Source organism: Salvelinus alpinus, chromosome 13 (assembly GCF_045679555.1).
Source record: "Salvelinus alpinus chromosome 13, SLU_Salpinus.1, whole genome shotgun sequence".
In the NCBI taxonomy this organism is placed as follows: Eukaryota; Metazoa; Chordata; class Actinopteri; order Salmoniformes; family Salmonidae; genus Salvelinus; species Salvelinus alpinus.
In genome coordinates this window covers 13849683-13863251 of record NC_092098.1, presented here as the reverse complement: position 1 = coordinate 13863251, position 13569 = coordinate 13849683, and the positions used below count along the sequence as shown (strand labels likewise).

General features: G+C 42.5%; 1 protein-coding gene across 1 annotated transcript; it reads right to left on the bottom strand.

The window, feature by feature from the left end:
- Nucleotides 1-3055: 3055 nt before the first annotated feature.
- LOC139537156 (claudin-7-B-like) lies at nt 3056-11758 on the bottom strand. Its single transcript, XM_071338120.1, has 4 exons — nt 11240-11758; nt 4438-4602; nt 4258-4342; nt 3056-4087 (listed from the first exon to the last, which is right to left on the bottom strand). Exons 1-4 carry the CDS (start codon nt 11460-11462, stop codon nt 3928-3930), a joined length of 633 nt encoding a protein of 210 aa, XP_071194221.1. The 5' UTR covers nt 11463-11758; the 3' UTR covers nt 3056-3927.
- Nucleotides 11759-13569: the final 1811 nt, after the last annotated feature.

Here is a 13569-nt window from a genome sequence, read left to right as displayed (position 1 = left end):
AACTAATGGTAAAAAAAAAATATTGTGTCATTTTGGAGTCACTTTTATTTAAAGAATAGGTTTCTGAACACTTCTCCATTAATGTGGATGCTACCATGGATACATATAATGAATGAATCGTGAATAATGAGAAAGTCTGAGGAACTAAAAAAAGGGACTCCAAAATGACAATATATTATTTACCATTCATTTCTATTTGACACAATCTGAAACACAACCAGAACAAAATGCAGATGCATCCAAGTTTGTAGTCACAAGCGTGACATAGTGCTAAGAATAATGGGACCAAGTAAACATTTCACTACTTTAATACAAGTGAATTTGTTCAAAAACTAATGACACCTTCAAATATGGGGGATTATATACACAGTGCCTTCATTTCTAAACAGTAAAACAGATATGAAAATACTCTAAAATAAAAAGGTGACATTCTGTACTGTAACCTCATGAAACATTTGATCTCAAATCTAAAATGCTTGAGTATAGAGCCAAATTAATATTTTAGCTTCACAGTCTAAATAAATACATAAGGGAGTGTACATTACGTTATGGAAACTTGCCTAGCAAAGGGTGAGTTACAGCCAAACTGCATACAATTCTGTTGGATCAAGAAGTGCCTAAGGAATATGTTCGGGATTGATTTTGGACAGGACATGTATATTGTTGCCTCTCTTATATCCAATGACTTGGTATTTTGTGAAAGTTTTAAAAGGACAGAATGACTTTGGGGTAAAGCTCAGTTTGTACAACACCACCCTGAAGATCTCACAAGACAACACTGCAATTCACCCCCCCACAACTTACTGTATCAAGTTCCTCAAATTAAATCTCCAATCCAAAATTAAATCTGGAATCGGCTTCTATTTCGCAACAAAGCCTCCTTCACTCATGCTGCAAAACATACCCTCGTAAAACGGACTATCCTACCGATCCTTGACTTCAGCGATGTCATTTACAAAATAGCCTCCAACACTCTACTAGGCAAATTGCATGCAGTCTATCACAGTGCCATCCATTTTGTCACCAAAGCCCCATATACTACCCACCACTGTGACCTGTATGCTCTCGTTGGCTGGTCCTCGCTACACATTCGTCGCCAGACCCACTGGCTCCAGGTCATCTAAGTCTTTGCTAGGTAAAGCTCTGCCTTATCTCAGCTCACTGATCACCATAGCAACACCCACCCGTGAATTAATGAACATACACCTGTGGAATGGTCGTTAAGACACTAATAGTTGACAGACGGTAGGCAATTAAGGTCACAGTTATGAAAACTTAGGACACTGAAAAGGCCTTTCTACTGACTCTGAAAAACACCAAAAGAAAGATGTCCAGGGTCCCTGCTCATTAGCGTGAACGTGCCTTAGGCATGCTGCAAGGACGCATGAGGACTGCAGATGTGGCCAGGGCAAGAAATTGCAATGTCCGTCCTGTGAGACGCCTAAGACAGCGCTACAGGGAGACAGGATGGACAGCTGATCGTCCTTACAGTGGCAGACCACGTGTAACAACACCTGCACAGGATCGGTACATCTGAACATCACACCTGTGGGACAGGTACAGGATGGCAACAACTGCCCGAGTTACACCAGGAACGGACAATCCCTCCATCAGTGCTCAGACTGTCGGCAATAGGCTGAGAGAGGCTGGACTGAGGGCTTGTAGGCCTGTTGTAAGGAAGGTCCTCACCAGACATCACCGACAACAATGTCGCCTATGGGCACAAACCCACCGTTGTTGGACCAGACAGGACTGGCAAAAAGTGCTTTTCACTGACGAGTCGCGGTTTTGTATCACCAGGGGTGATGGTCGGATTCGCGTTTATCGTCTAAGGAATGACCATTACACCAAGTCCTGTACTCTGGAGCGGGATCGATTTGGAGGTGGAGGGTCCATCTTGGTCTGGGGCAGTGTATCACAGCATCATCGGACTGAGCTTGTCATTGCAAGCAATCTCAACGCTGTGCGTTACAGGGAAGACATCCTTCTCCCTCATGTGGTACCCTTCCTGCTGGCTCATCCTGACATGACCCTCCAGCATGATAATGCCACTAGCCATACTGCTCGTTCTGTGTGCGATTTCCTACAAGACAGGAATGTCACTGTTCTGCCATGGCCAGCGAAGAGCCCGGATCTCAATCCCATTGAGCACGTCTGGGACCTGTCGGAGGGTGAGGGCTAGGGCCATTCCCCCCAGAAATGTCCGGGAACTTGCAGGTGCTTTGGTGTGGGGTAACATCTCACAGCAAGAACAGGCAAATCTGGTGCAGTCCATGAAGAGATGGACTGCAGTACTTAATGCAGCTGGTGGCCACACCAGATACTGACTGTTACTTTTGACCCCCCTCCCCTTTGTTCAGGGACACATTCAATTTCTGTGGAACTTGCTGAGTTTGTCCCAGTTGTTGTATCTTATGTTCATACGAAAATAAACGCAGTTGACTATGAGGACGTTTCTTTTTTTGCCAAGTTTATATTTCACTGGTCATCCCCAAAGCCAACACCTTTCCTTCCAGTTCTCTGCTGCCAATGACTGGAACGAATTGCAAAAATAACTGAAGTTGGAGACTATTTTTCTCCCTCACTAACTTTAAGCGTCAGCGGAGCTTACCGATCGCTGCACACAGCCTATTTGTAAATAGCCCATCCAACCAACCTCATATTTGTTTTTCCTGCTCTTTTGCACACTAGTATTTCTACTTCCACATATCACTCGTGTAAATTGATAAATTGTAATTACGTCACCACTATTGGCCTATTTATTGCCTTACCTCATTTGCACACACTGTATACAGATTTTTCTATTGTGTTATTGACTACTTTTGTTTATCCCATGTGTAACTGTTGTTTTCATCGCACTGCTTTGCTTTATCTTGGCCAGGTCACAGTTGTAAATGAGAACTTGTTCTCAACTGGCCTACCTGGTTAAATATATATATTTTTAACTTTTCCACCGAGTTCACATCTGGTTGATTACAAAGCAACCTACCTAGTCAGGATAGGACTAGACAAGACTATAGAAACATCTCTGCATATCATGCATTGCATCCCAAAGTATTCCCAAAACCACAACTTTATTTACAAAAGCCAAATCTCATAAAAATATCTAAAATAAAACCTCTTAAAAAAAACAACAAGTTGAATATTCTGAATGTGACAGCAAGGATTACAATTTTACCGTCTCATTGAAGCACACTTACTGTAGGCTACTAGCTAATAAAACAAAAAAAATACTTGACCAAAGGGAGAGTATGGAGTCAAATGTTTCACCAAATGCATCACCAAATGCATCACACTGATTTCCTTTACCACTGATAATGGCAATAACTGAACTACAACAAATAGTCTGTCAATCTTGTAAAGACATGGAGGATTCCGTCCCAGACCCTCAAATCATACAAGTCTTGACTGGTACCTTGTATTGTGTTCTTTTAGGCATTGAAATAAAAATATCTAGCATAAACATTAAGTCAGACAATAGATGTCCATCTGGCTCCTAGAAGATGTGGGAGGATTGGCTATTGTAATGCAATACCAAATCATGATGGCCCTTTCATCATTACAATCATCTGGCCTGTCCATGTAGCCTACAGTAATAGAAATGGGGAAAAGTGGAGCGATGGTGTGAGAGGGGGATATAAAACAGTCTCCCAGAGGCAGACGCTCACCATCTGCTGTCCCTTACAAGTAAATATCATTAGTCCTCAAAAACAGTAACATAAAACAGATCTTAAAATTACATCCTTACAATATCAGTAATTGAGGGTACACCGCAGATGAAATGTAAAACATACGTAGTTCAAAAAACACAACGCTATCTAGGTGGACTTGGCAGAGACCAAATGACAAGGTTGAGTTGGACTGATGCAAGTTTTTTTTCCTTCAGCCTCCAGGCAGCAGGGCAGAGGGGGGAGGGGGGGCTCCTGCTCAGACAAATTCCTTGGTGCTGCTAGGGGGGCGGGTGGCGGCGATGGGGTATTTGGGTGTAGGTTTGCCCTTGGGGCATGAGGCTGCGAGCATGGCACCGCCGATTATGTCCAGGAAGGCTCCAGCCCAGGCAATGAAGATGGCTAAACCAAACTCATACCTAGAGGAGAAGAGGGTTTGTGTTGGTATCAATAAAATTACATACGTGACAGAAAATGGACCGCAACTTATATCATTCACCAACTCCAAGACGGTGAGTTAATGATTCCAGGTAATAAGAGGGGCAATAAAGAACGGCAGGAGGCCATAGAGGGATTCAGCAGTACTTACTTGGAGTTGACAGGGGCAAATGGATTGTAGAACTCTTTGATGATGTTATGAGCAAACCACGAGCAGGCAATAGTTGCAGCCAGAGCTATGGAGAGGGAAAAAAATGTTAGAGGTTAAAATATCCGATCATACAGAGAATTAAGAGCAAATGACATATCCGCCGATTTCAAGGTAACTCACATCCAATCAGCAGGATGATGCCGCCAGTCATGGTGATGCGCGACTTCTTTATTTTGTCATCTCCTCCACAGTTGCTGCACTTCATTCCCATGGTTGCCACCCCCAGTCCAGCCACGGTCACAATGATGCCCACAATCATCAGGGCACGCGTTGCCTGGAGGGCGCCTGTAGAGGTGGGGAGGACAGGGTTAATACACCAGGTTATCCCTTTAGGGTGATATGCCCTACTAAACATTATTTTAGCTTTTTTCAACAGAGAGACAAGTTATAGTTTAATAGAGGAAGGAGAAGTACAAATGGTCTAGTGAATGAATGACCATGTTGGTTGACAAATGTTTGATTTATCCACACAGACTTTAGAGAATTCTGCCACAAGTTGTTTTGGTCATAGGAATAAAAGGCTGAACTTAATTTATAGGCATGTTTAGCTTTAATACCCAGGTTAAGACCCGAAAGCAGTAGCCACTGAAACCATTCCACACTCATCTCCTGTCTCTGCCTCAACCACTCTCTCCTGTAGGCAGGTGCATTACATGGAAATAACCCGGTTTTGCATGAACATTGCCATTGAGAGCTTCCGCCATTTTAAAGTAGTCAAGTGGGTGGGGAGCGATCAGACAATGATCAGAGCATAGTCTTCTTCAAATTGGTTTGTCTAGTTTGTAAATGGCTTTAAGCTATATGTCCGCCGTCTAGTGGCCGCAATAAATGAATGACAAGATTTGGTTCAAAACTCGAGCACTGCAAGTGGTGGTAAGTCACCAATATTAGCTTTACAAACATCAAAAGAAGATGTACTACTTTTAGAATTAGATTGCCTCAATGGTGCTGCCCATGCGGTCACAGACGCCTCAATGGTGCTGCCCATGCGGTCACAGACGCCTCAATGGTGCTGCCCATGCGGTCACAGACGCCTCAATGGTGCTGCCCATGCGGTCACAGACGCCTCAATGGTGCTGCCCATGCGGTCACAGACGCCTCAATGGTGCTGCCCATGCGGTCACAGACGCCTCAATGGTGCTGCCCATGCGGTCACAGACGCCTCAATGGTGCTGCCCATGCGGTCACAGACGCCTCAATGGTGCTGCCCATGCGGTCACAGACGCCTCAATGGTGCTGCCCATGCGGTCACAGACGCCTCAATGGTGCTGCCCATGCGGTCACAGACGCCTCAATGGTGCTGCCCATGCGGTCACAGACGCCTCAATGGTGCTGCCCATGCGGTCACAGACGCCTCAATGGTGCTGCCCATGCGGTCACAGACGCCTCAATGGTGCTGCCCATGCGGTCACAGACGCCTCAATGGTGCTGCCCATGCGGTCACAGACGCCTCAATGGTGCTGCCCATGCGGTCACAGACGCCTCAATGGTGCTGCCCATGCGGTCACAGACGCCTCAATGGTGCTGCCCATGCGGTCACAGACGCCTCAATGGTGCTGCCCATGCGGTCACAGACGCCTCAATGGTGCTGCCCATGCGGTCACAGACGCCTCAATGGTGCTGCCCATGCGGTCACAGACGCCACAATGGTGCTGCCCATGCGGTCACAGACGCCACAATGGTGCTGCCCATGCGGTCACAGACGCCACAATGGTGCTGCCCATGCGGTCACAGACGCCACAATGGTGCTGCCCATGCGGTCACAGACGCCTCAATGGTGCTGCCCATGCGGTCACAGACGCCTCAATGGTGCTGCCCATGCGGTCACAGACGCCACAATGGTGCTGCCCATGCGGTCACAGACGCCTCAATGGTGCTGCCCATGCGGTCACAGACGCCTCAATGGTGCTGCCCATGCGGTCACAGACGCCTCAATGGTGCTGCCCATGCGGTCACAGACGCCTCAATGGTGCTGCCCATGCGGTCACAGACGCCTCAATGGTGCTGCCCATGCGGTCACAGACGCCTCAATGGTGCTGCCCATGCGGTCACAGACGCCTCAATGGTGCTGCCCATGCGGTCACAGACGCCTCAATGGTGCTGCCCATGCGGTCACAGACGCCTCAATGGTGCTGCCCATGCGGTCACAGACGCCTCAATGGTGCTGCCCATGCGGTCACAGACGCCACAATGGTGCTGCCCATGCGGTCACAGACGCCACAATGGTGCTGCCCATGCGGTCACAGACGCCTCAATGGTGCTGCCCATGCGGTCACAGACGCCTCAATGGTGCTGCCCATGCGGTCACAGACGCCACAATGGCACAGATACATTGCGATCTCTATAAATCTCTATGTGTGCAACAGAAACCATCTCCAATGGAAACCCTCGAGGGTAGAGTGTGTGGGTGGGTGATTCTCATGAAACCAGTTTTAAAATGTCTGTAGCAAATTGAGAAACAAACCATGATGCATCTGCAAAAATCAACTACCATTCTGGAGGGCTAAGATCTCATTTTAGGGAAAGTGTTATTTTAAATACATAAATGTGCCTGAATTGTACAATTTCACCTCAAATTCTCATTACCGTAAAGCGTCCGGAGTTTTTTTTTTTTACACTTTAGAACAAATGTTGCTGTAGTTTGTCCATAATCATAAAAATTGTTTACAAGTAGAAGTTTACATTAAACTAATATTTTTTTGCGTAAAGTGTGTGAACATCTGTCATTGCCATAACACTTAAGTTCCTGTAAAAAAAACTCCAATCAGTTTCTAAATAAAGTTTAGTCACCCATGATGCATCTAGGAGTAGTCAGATGAGCACAGTGAGTTAATTTATTTGCTTATATGCCTTTAGACTAAGGTTCTTATTCTCAACCACCACCTTTACCCCACTAAAAAGATCAAACTGGGAAAAAGTGATTTTATAATTTCATTTGAAAGAAATATATATTTTTCAGGCTTATGTTTAACTCAGGCCTTTTCATAATTTTAGGTATTTTCTTAACTGCATTGTTGGTTAAGGGCTTGTAAGTAAGCATTTCTCTGCGCATGTAACATTTGATTTGATTCATTAGGGTAGCAATATAACTATTAGAAATACTGATTTGCTTAGCACTTTTTTGGACTTATGTAATGAGAATTGTGGAAAAATGCATATTATCTGAATTAAACAAAATAATAACTATGAAATAGTTACGTAAAGATCCTAATCTCAGTAATTCAAGAGGAAATTGTGAAAAATTACAGAATATATCTTTATTTTTACAGTTTCGTGAGAATGACCTGTGTGTTTGTGTGCCACCCCTCCCTGGCTCAGTCAGCAAGCCAGGAACCGGTCAGACCAGTCTTGAGACCGGGGGAGTTGGGTTTCACTGAGGGAGACACTCCCTCTCCATGCCGCTAAAAACATTTCCTTCCTCTATTGGCTAGCTAAACCCTCTTACAGCAGATAGATATGGACTTAGCTTACAACTGCCATTGAGCACATTCATTAGAGCCCAAATCAAAATGGCTGCCTTGAAGTCAGCAAAGTTCTCCAATAATGCATTATAACTCCCCCCCCCAAAAAAATTATAATAAATAAAAAATATTCAGGAACCATTTAGACAACATAGCAACATTTGAAACTACTAATAAAATGTGGCCGTGGTTCTGAAACTCCAATCAATATTGGCATGAGAAACTGTAGGCATACTCTGCAATCCTCACTTACCAGGACAGCATGAACGTAATCAGTTGGCACAACCTAATGCCTTATTCATATCTGGCAATATTTAATCTCCCGGCTATCAGCGCAATGAAATTGATATCAAGCTATTATTTTCTGACTTGTTACATCCGACCACTCGTTTGATAACAGTGTTTATCAGAACTGGCTTGTGTTCATGTTTGCAGATACGATAAAGCATACAAGCGAAAGAGAGTAAGCGATAAGGAGTCTATTAAAAAAGCACAGCCTTATCAAAAGGTGTTGTTGATACACAAGTCAAACAAAGTACTTTACAGCCACTAAAAAAAAAAATACCATAAACAGTCTAGGGAACTCAAGTAGCCAGAGTCTAGGAGAATAGGTTACTTCACAGGTGTACCATCGGTGAAGTGTCAGAAGACATGAGTGGAATAGATGGCACGCCCGCAGTAAACCACACACTTACCTCTACATCTAGACAGCACAGGGTCTATACTGATGAAGAGTAATGGAGGACACATTTTTACATTGAGATAGTGGATAGAGAAATGACCATAGAATACATTTACAAGACTAATTGATGAGATACAGGAAGGATCAAGCAATTTCAAAATCAGGGGGAAGTGGTCAGTAAGTGTACTGTAGTCAGAGGCTAACATGTTGCTGTAGCTCCATGTCGAAAATATTTAAATGTCATGATTTACGGTGTTTTGGTATAGGCTAATCATATTCTAACACCCCCGGAGATTGATCTGAAGAGACCGTGCAGAGGAAAGACTGTAAAAGTGAGCGGGCTATTGAAAAACAAGGGACTACCAGGTATACAATTACCCTTGGACACTGAGTTGAGTAATAATTATCTCCATAATACAACAGGGCCCGGTTTCCCAAAAGTATCTTAAGGCTAAATTCATCGTTAGAACCTTTGTAGGAGCAACGTTAAATCTCACTTCAAAACGTTAATTGCACTTCAAAACATTCGTAATCAAATGCCTACCTCCCACTCGTAGAACAGCGAAGTGCGCAATTGGATGCTTTTTTACCCTCCCGCGTCATTACACAACGCTAAACATGACTCGGTCCCTCTGAAAGCCGATAACTTCAGAACAAAGTTGACTACAAAGTCGCCAATGTCTTCGCAATTAATACAAAGATGCTTCAAATTAGGCTATAGGCCCATTTTCATCATATTGAAATAGCCTACATTTAGTGTCCAATCAATTGAGTTAGTGTTACTTGTAGGCAACGGAGTGTACACTATCTCAAAATATTTCACAATGTGTAGCCTAACGTGCGCAATGTGCCGGTGATTTAATGCATTTGTTATTGGGTAGCCTAAGCGTTACAATTAGCTTCAATATTTGCAGCCATGGGTGGTATATCTCTAGGACCTGATCCGTTGTCAGTACTGTGAATTAATTGTGACGTTAGGGAAAGATTACGAGAGAAAGCGGATCCAAAAGCAGCGCTCACTTTCGATCCTACCAGTATCGACATGCTCCAATGACGCACTTAGCGACCACTGCGTGATGTTTTGGGAAACGCATGTTACATCGTCGGCCGTTGTAGGAAGCGCCATCGCTATAGGGAAATCGGGCCCTGGTCATTATCAGATCATTCGCCTACTAAACTGATCTTGGTCTTTAGTGGGGTAGGATGAAAAAGGAGAAAATTGCTGCCAGTTTTATTCAATATAGGTTATAGAATGTATAATGTGTGCTCCTTGCTAACAGTTCTCTGTGCACGCAGTTTCATACAGCGCCACCTCTGCATATGGAGTCTATTCACTGGCGTGTTGACAAAACGGAGCACGATAAACGTGATATTTACCCCCATGCCTGCAGCTCGCACACCAACTTGGTCTCAGAGTATTTCCTATTATTCTATATGATTCATCCAAGACACTCCATTTAGTATGATATATTACCTTTCGAATAGTATGTATTAATTTGTGGATGTCATATGAAATGGGTAATGGACATGTTACAAATCACAAGCTGTACAATATTCCAATTTGTTGTGGCTAATGTTAATTAGCTCTAGGGGTTAATATTAAAAGTTAGGGGAAAGGCTAGCCAACATGTTAAGTATACTGAACAAAATATGTATAGTGTTGGTCCCATATTTCATTAACTGAAATAAAAGATCCCAGAAATGTTACTTACGCACAAAGCTTCTCATTTTGTGCACATCCCTGTTCGTAAGCATTTCTCTTTTGCCAAGATAATCCATCCACCTGTGTTTGATTATATCCCCAGATTGCTGTATTCTCAGAGGTTAGATAGTGAACTGAAATATCACCCCATAAGGAAAGGGATAAAGAATTTAAAATGTATAGCACGCAGAGGGTCTGAGTTGAATAGTAAATGGACAACGCAACCAAAAGTTTACATTGAGCATGACACTAAATATGAGTCATAAATCCAGCAACAAGGTGTCAATTTCATAGTATTATCAGGTTTCCAATCATACATGGCCATGCTAGCCCTTGTCATGAATCTGTTCCATCAAATTACACAAGTGTCATTGGATGAAGTAATCTTCTGTAGGGGGCAGTTTTGTTAAGAGCAGCGATGTTTGGTCTGAACATTAATACGCATCGCTTGCAGTAGGTTTTGGGGGCTTAATTAAGGACGTTTCATAAATCGGTGCGAAATGATTTTCAAAAACTAAAAAAAGGTTCAATTCATACACACCTTTATAAATTTTGGGTTGCATGTTACAACGCTTGTTTATTGAAAAAACAACAACATTTGACTACCTGTGCTAATTATCTGTCTCTGAACACCTGAGTAAACGAAAGAGGCCAGACATTTTTGTTAATGAAAAATAGGGTCTGCTGCAAGTGTTAAGTATACAGTAAGTGTGTCGTTTGCATTTCTGAAGTTGATTTGATATGGAAGTAGAGGACTTCGTTTCTAGAACCATAGCGCAATTGAGAATCAATTCACGTTTAGATGGAGTATTTGGCAGTTTTGGCCTCGAGACAATTCGCCCTTTAAAAACAGAACATGTAAGACTAAGGTTTGCCGTTAGGTTCCTTTAGTCCAATATTGGGCAAGGTGCATGCCTCATTCACATAGCAGTGTTAATTCCCTCGCCTTAAATTCATACAGCATGTTCAACATAATACGTTCTATTGCACTCATGCCACTAAGATCCATACAGGGGCAAGGCAAACGTTCAATACACACACGGTTATAAATTAAAACAAATTCATTAGCCTACTTACTGTCAAGTTGCAGAATTGAGTCGTAGACTTTGCATTGGATCTGGCCGGTGCTCTGGAATGCACAAGACATCCATAATCCCTGGTACATAGACACTGCTGTGATGATGTTGTCCCCGACATAGGCGGACATCTTCCACTGGGGCAGGATTGTGCCTACAATTAACCCGATCAGACCCAGTAGCGACAAGGCAAACCCCAACATCTGGAGTCCCGAGTTGGCCATTATGAACTCCTTGAATCAAACTGAGTTTTAGGATAGTCAATGTCCTTGTGAAACCTGTAGAAAGTCAAATTGTTTGGCTGGAACAAAAAGGAAATTACTGTCCACCTGGTTGAGAAAAGTAGTCCTCCACGCGTTCACGCAATGGATGTCTTAAAAAAAAGAAAGAATGTATTTGTAAATCTGTTGTTTTGGAAAGTAGTCTGCGAAATATAAACCCAATTTGGTAGTTTTGCCTGTAAAATGCAAAGGAGACTATTTCTCAGGCACCTGTTGAATAGCCGCACCTTGAATATAATGAGGATTTGTCTGAGAATGGGCGTTTTTTAAAGTAGCTTCCTCCTCGCTAGGGGCGGGGGACGCGCACAGTTTCGAGTCATCAACAGGTATCTTGAAGACCTGAGGTTTCATGATGTCACGGTATCAGTCACAGCAGAATAGACCCGAACCGCAATATTGTTTTTACGAATGTGATTGTGTGACTATTCTTCCTCGAATCATTTGGTGAGTTTAGTGCATTTCTTGTATTGTTTTCCATAAATCAATGGCTGCAACTCCTGTGCTCAGACATAGGCTAGCTAGGGCCTATCCCAAGGCACAATTAATTATATTTTCCAGTTTGCCATTTAGCTTGAAGTAATGTGTTATTTTTCTCTCCACTGCATTGGATGACGAAAGATGCCTCCAGGAAACACTGTTTGCATGGAGATGGTGAGTTTATCACCCCAAACATCCCATACTGAAACTTAATATTTGAAATACATGTATGTAATATATGTACAAGAATTTAAAATAAATATATATAAATACATTTATTACTCATGTCACATATTTCATAAATATATTTTCTTATATTACATTTTGCCCATTTAAAAAATATATGTTGTAATATTTGACATATGTACATATATTTACATGTATTACTTATCCATATGTGGTAATATGCATTTTACATACATGTATTATTCAGATAGTTATTGACCATTGGCCTAGAAATACATGTTGACAACATGCTGTGGTAGCTAGCAAAGTATATTCCAAAATATATTTCATAAGTATATGTTGACATTTATTTTTATGAAATACAAGATGTATACATTTACCTTAGATACAGTAGTTAGGCAACATTCAAATGCAATGCATAACACTAAAAAGTTCAACACTATTACACAATAGCATGCTGTAGTATACTTTGAAAAGTTTTAATAAATGACTCATGACTGACAACTAAAGGAGTGCTTTTAATAATCTTTATTTTCAGCTCAAATAACTTGGTCCATTGTTGAATTGTGTCATAGGAGTCACTAGAAGGTTGCATCTGGGGAAAAAAAGTACAATTTACCTCTGTGCACTTCTCATCTGTATTTGAAAATAAGGTATTTAAAGATAAAATTGATACTTACAATGCAGATTCCTTCACCTGGTCCATTACCAGACTAAGGGTGCGTTCCTAAATTCACTTTGGAGTACCAGAGTGCGCTCAGAGTGCACTCTGGGCATTTATAAATTCAGAACGTTGTCAGATTGTAAATTAGTAAATTCAGAGCGTTTCGCTCTCGGATTGTTCAGAGCGCACACTGGACGCTCTGGCCGAGGAGAAGGTTTGATCCGATCGTTCTGACCTCACAATGGCAGTCAAGCTAACTGGCTAACGTTGGCTAGCTTGCTAGCTACTTCCAGACACAAATGAGAGAACACCTCACTCTGACCATTTTACTCGCCCTAGCAGAGCTGGTTAGGCTGTATTCATGTTATCCAGAGCTTTGATGACTGTAACTGTGCTGATGGCAACGATTTAAATATGCTTTTTTGCCGACGTTTACCGACACCAGCCATATTCAACGGGTGTTGAGTTCGTAAATATATCAGTTATCAGTTATTCTGCGCTCTGGCACACTGAGACGAGAGTGCTCTGAAATCGGAATAACCAGAGCGAATTTACGAACCCTAAGTTAATAGTTACCCTGTGGATAATGCAGAGACGGAGAGTCAGTAAAACAATTCCACAAGATGAAGAATAAGGTGTTAATGTTCATGAACACATTTTTATTTAATTGGGAACTAGCTAGCTAAATGAAACAAAATTATAACTTATATTGTCTGATGTCTA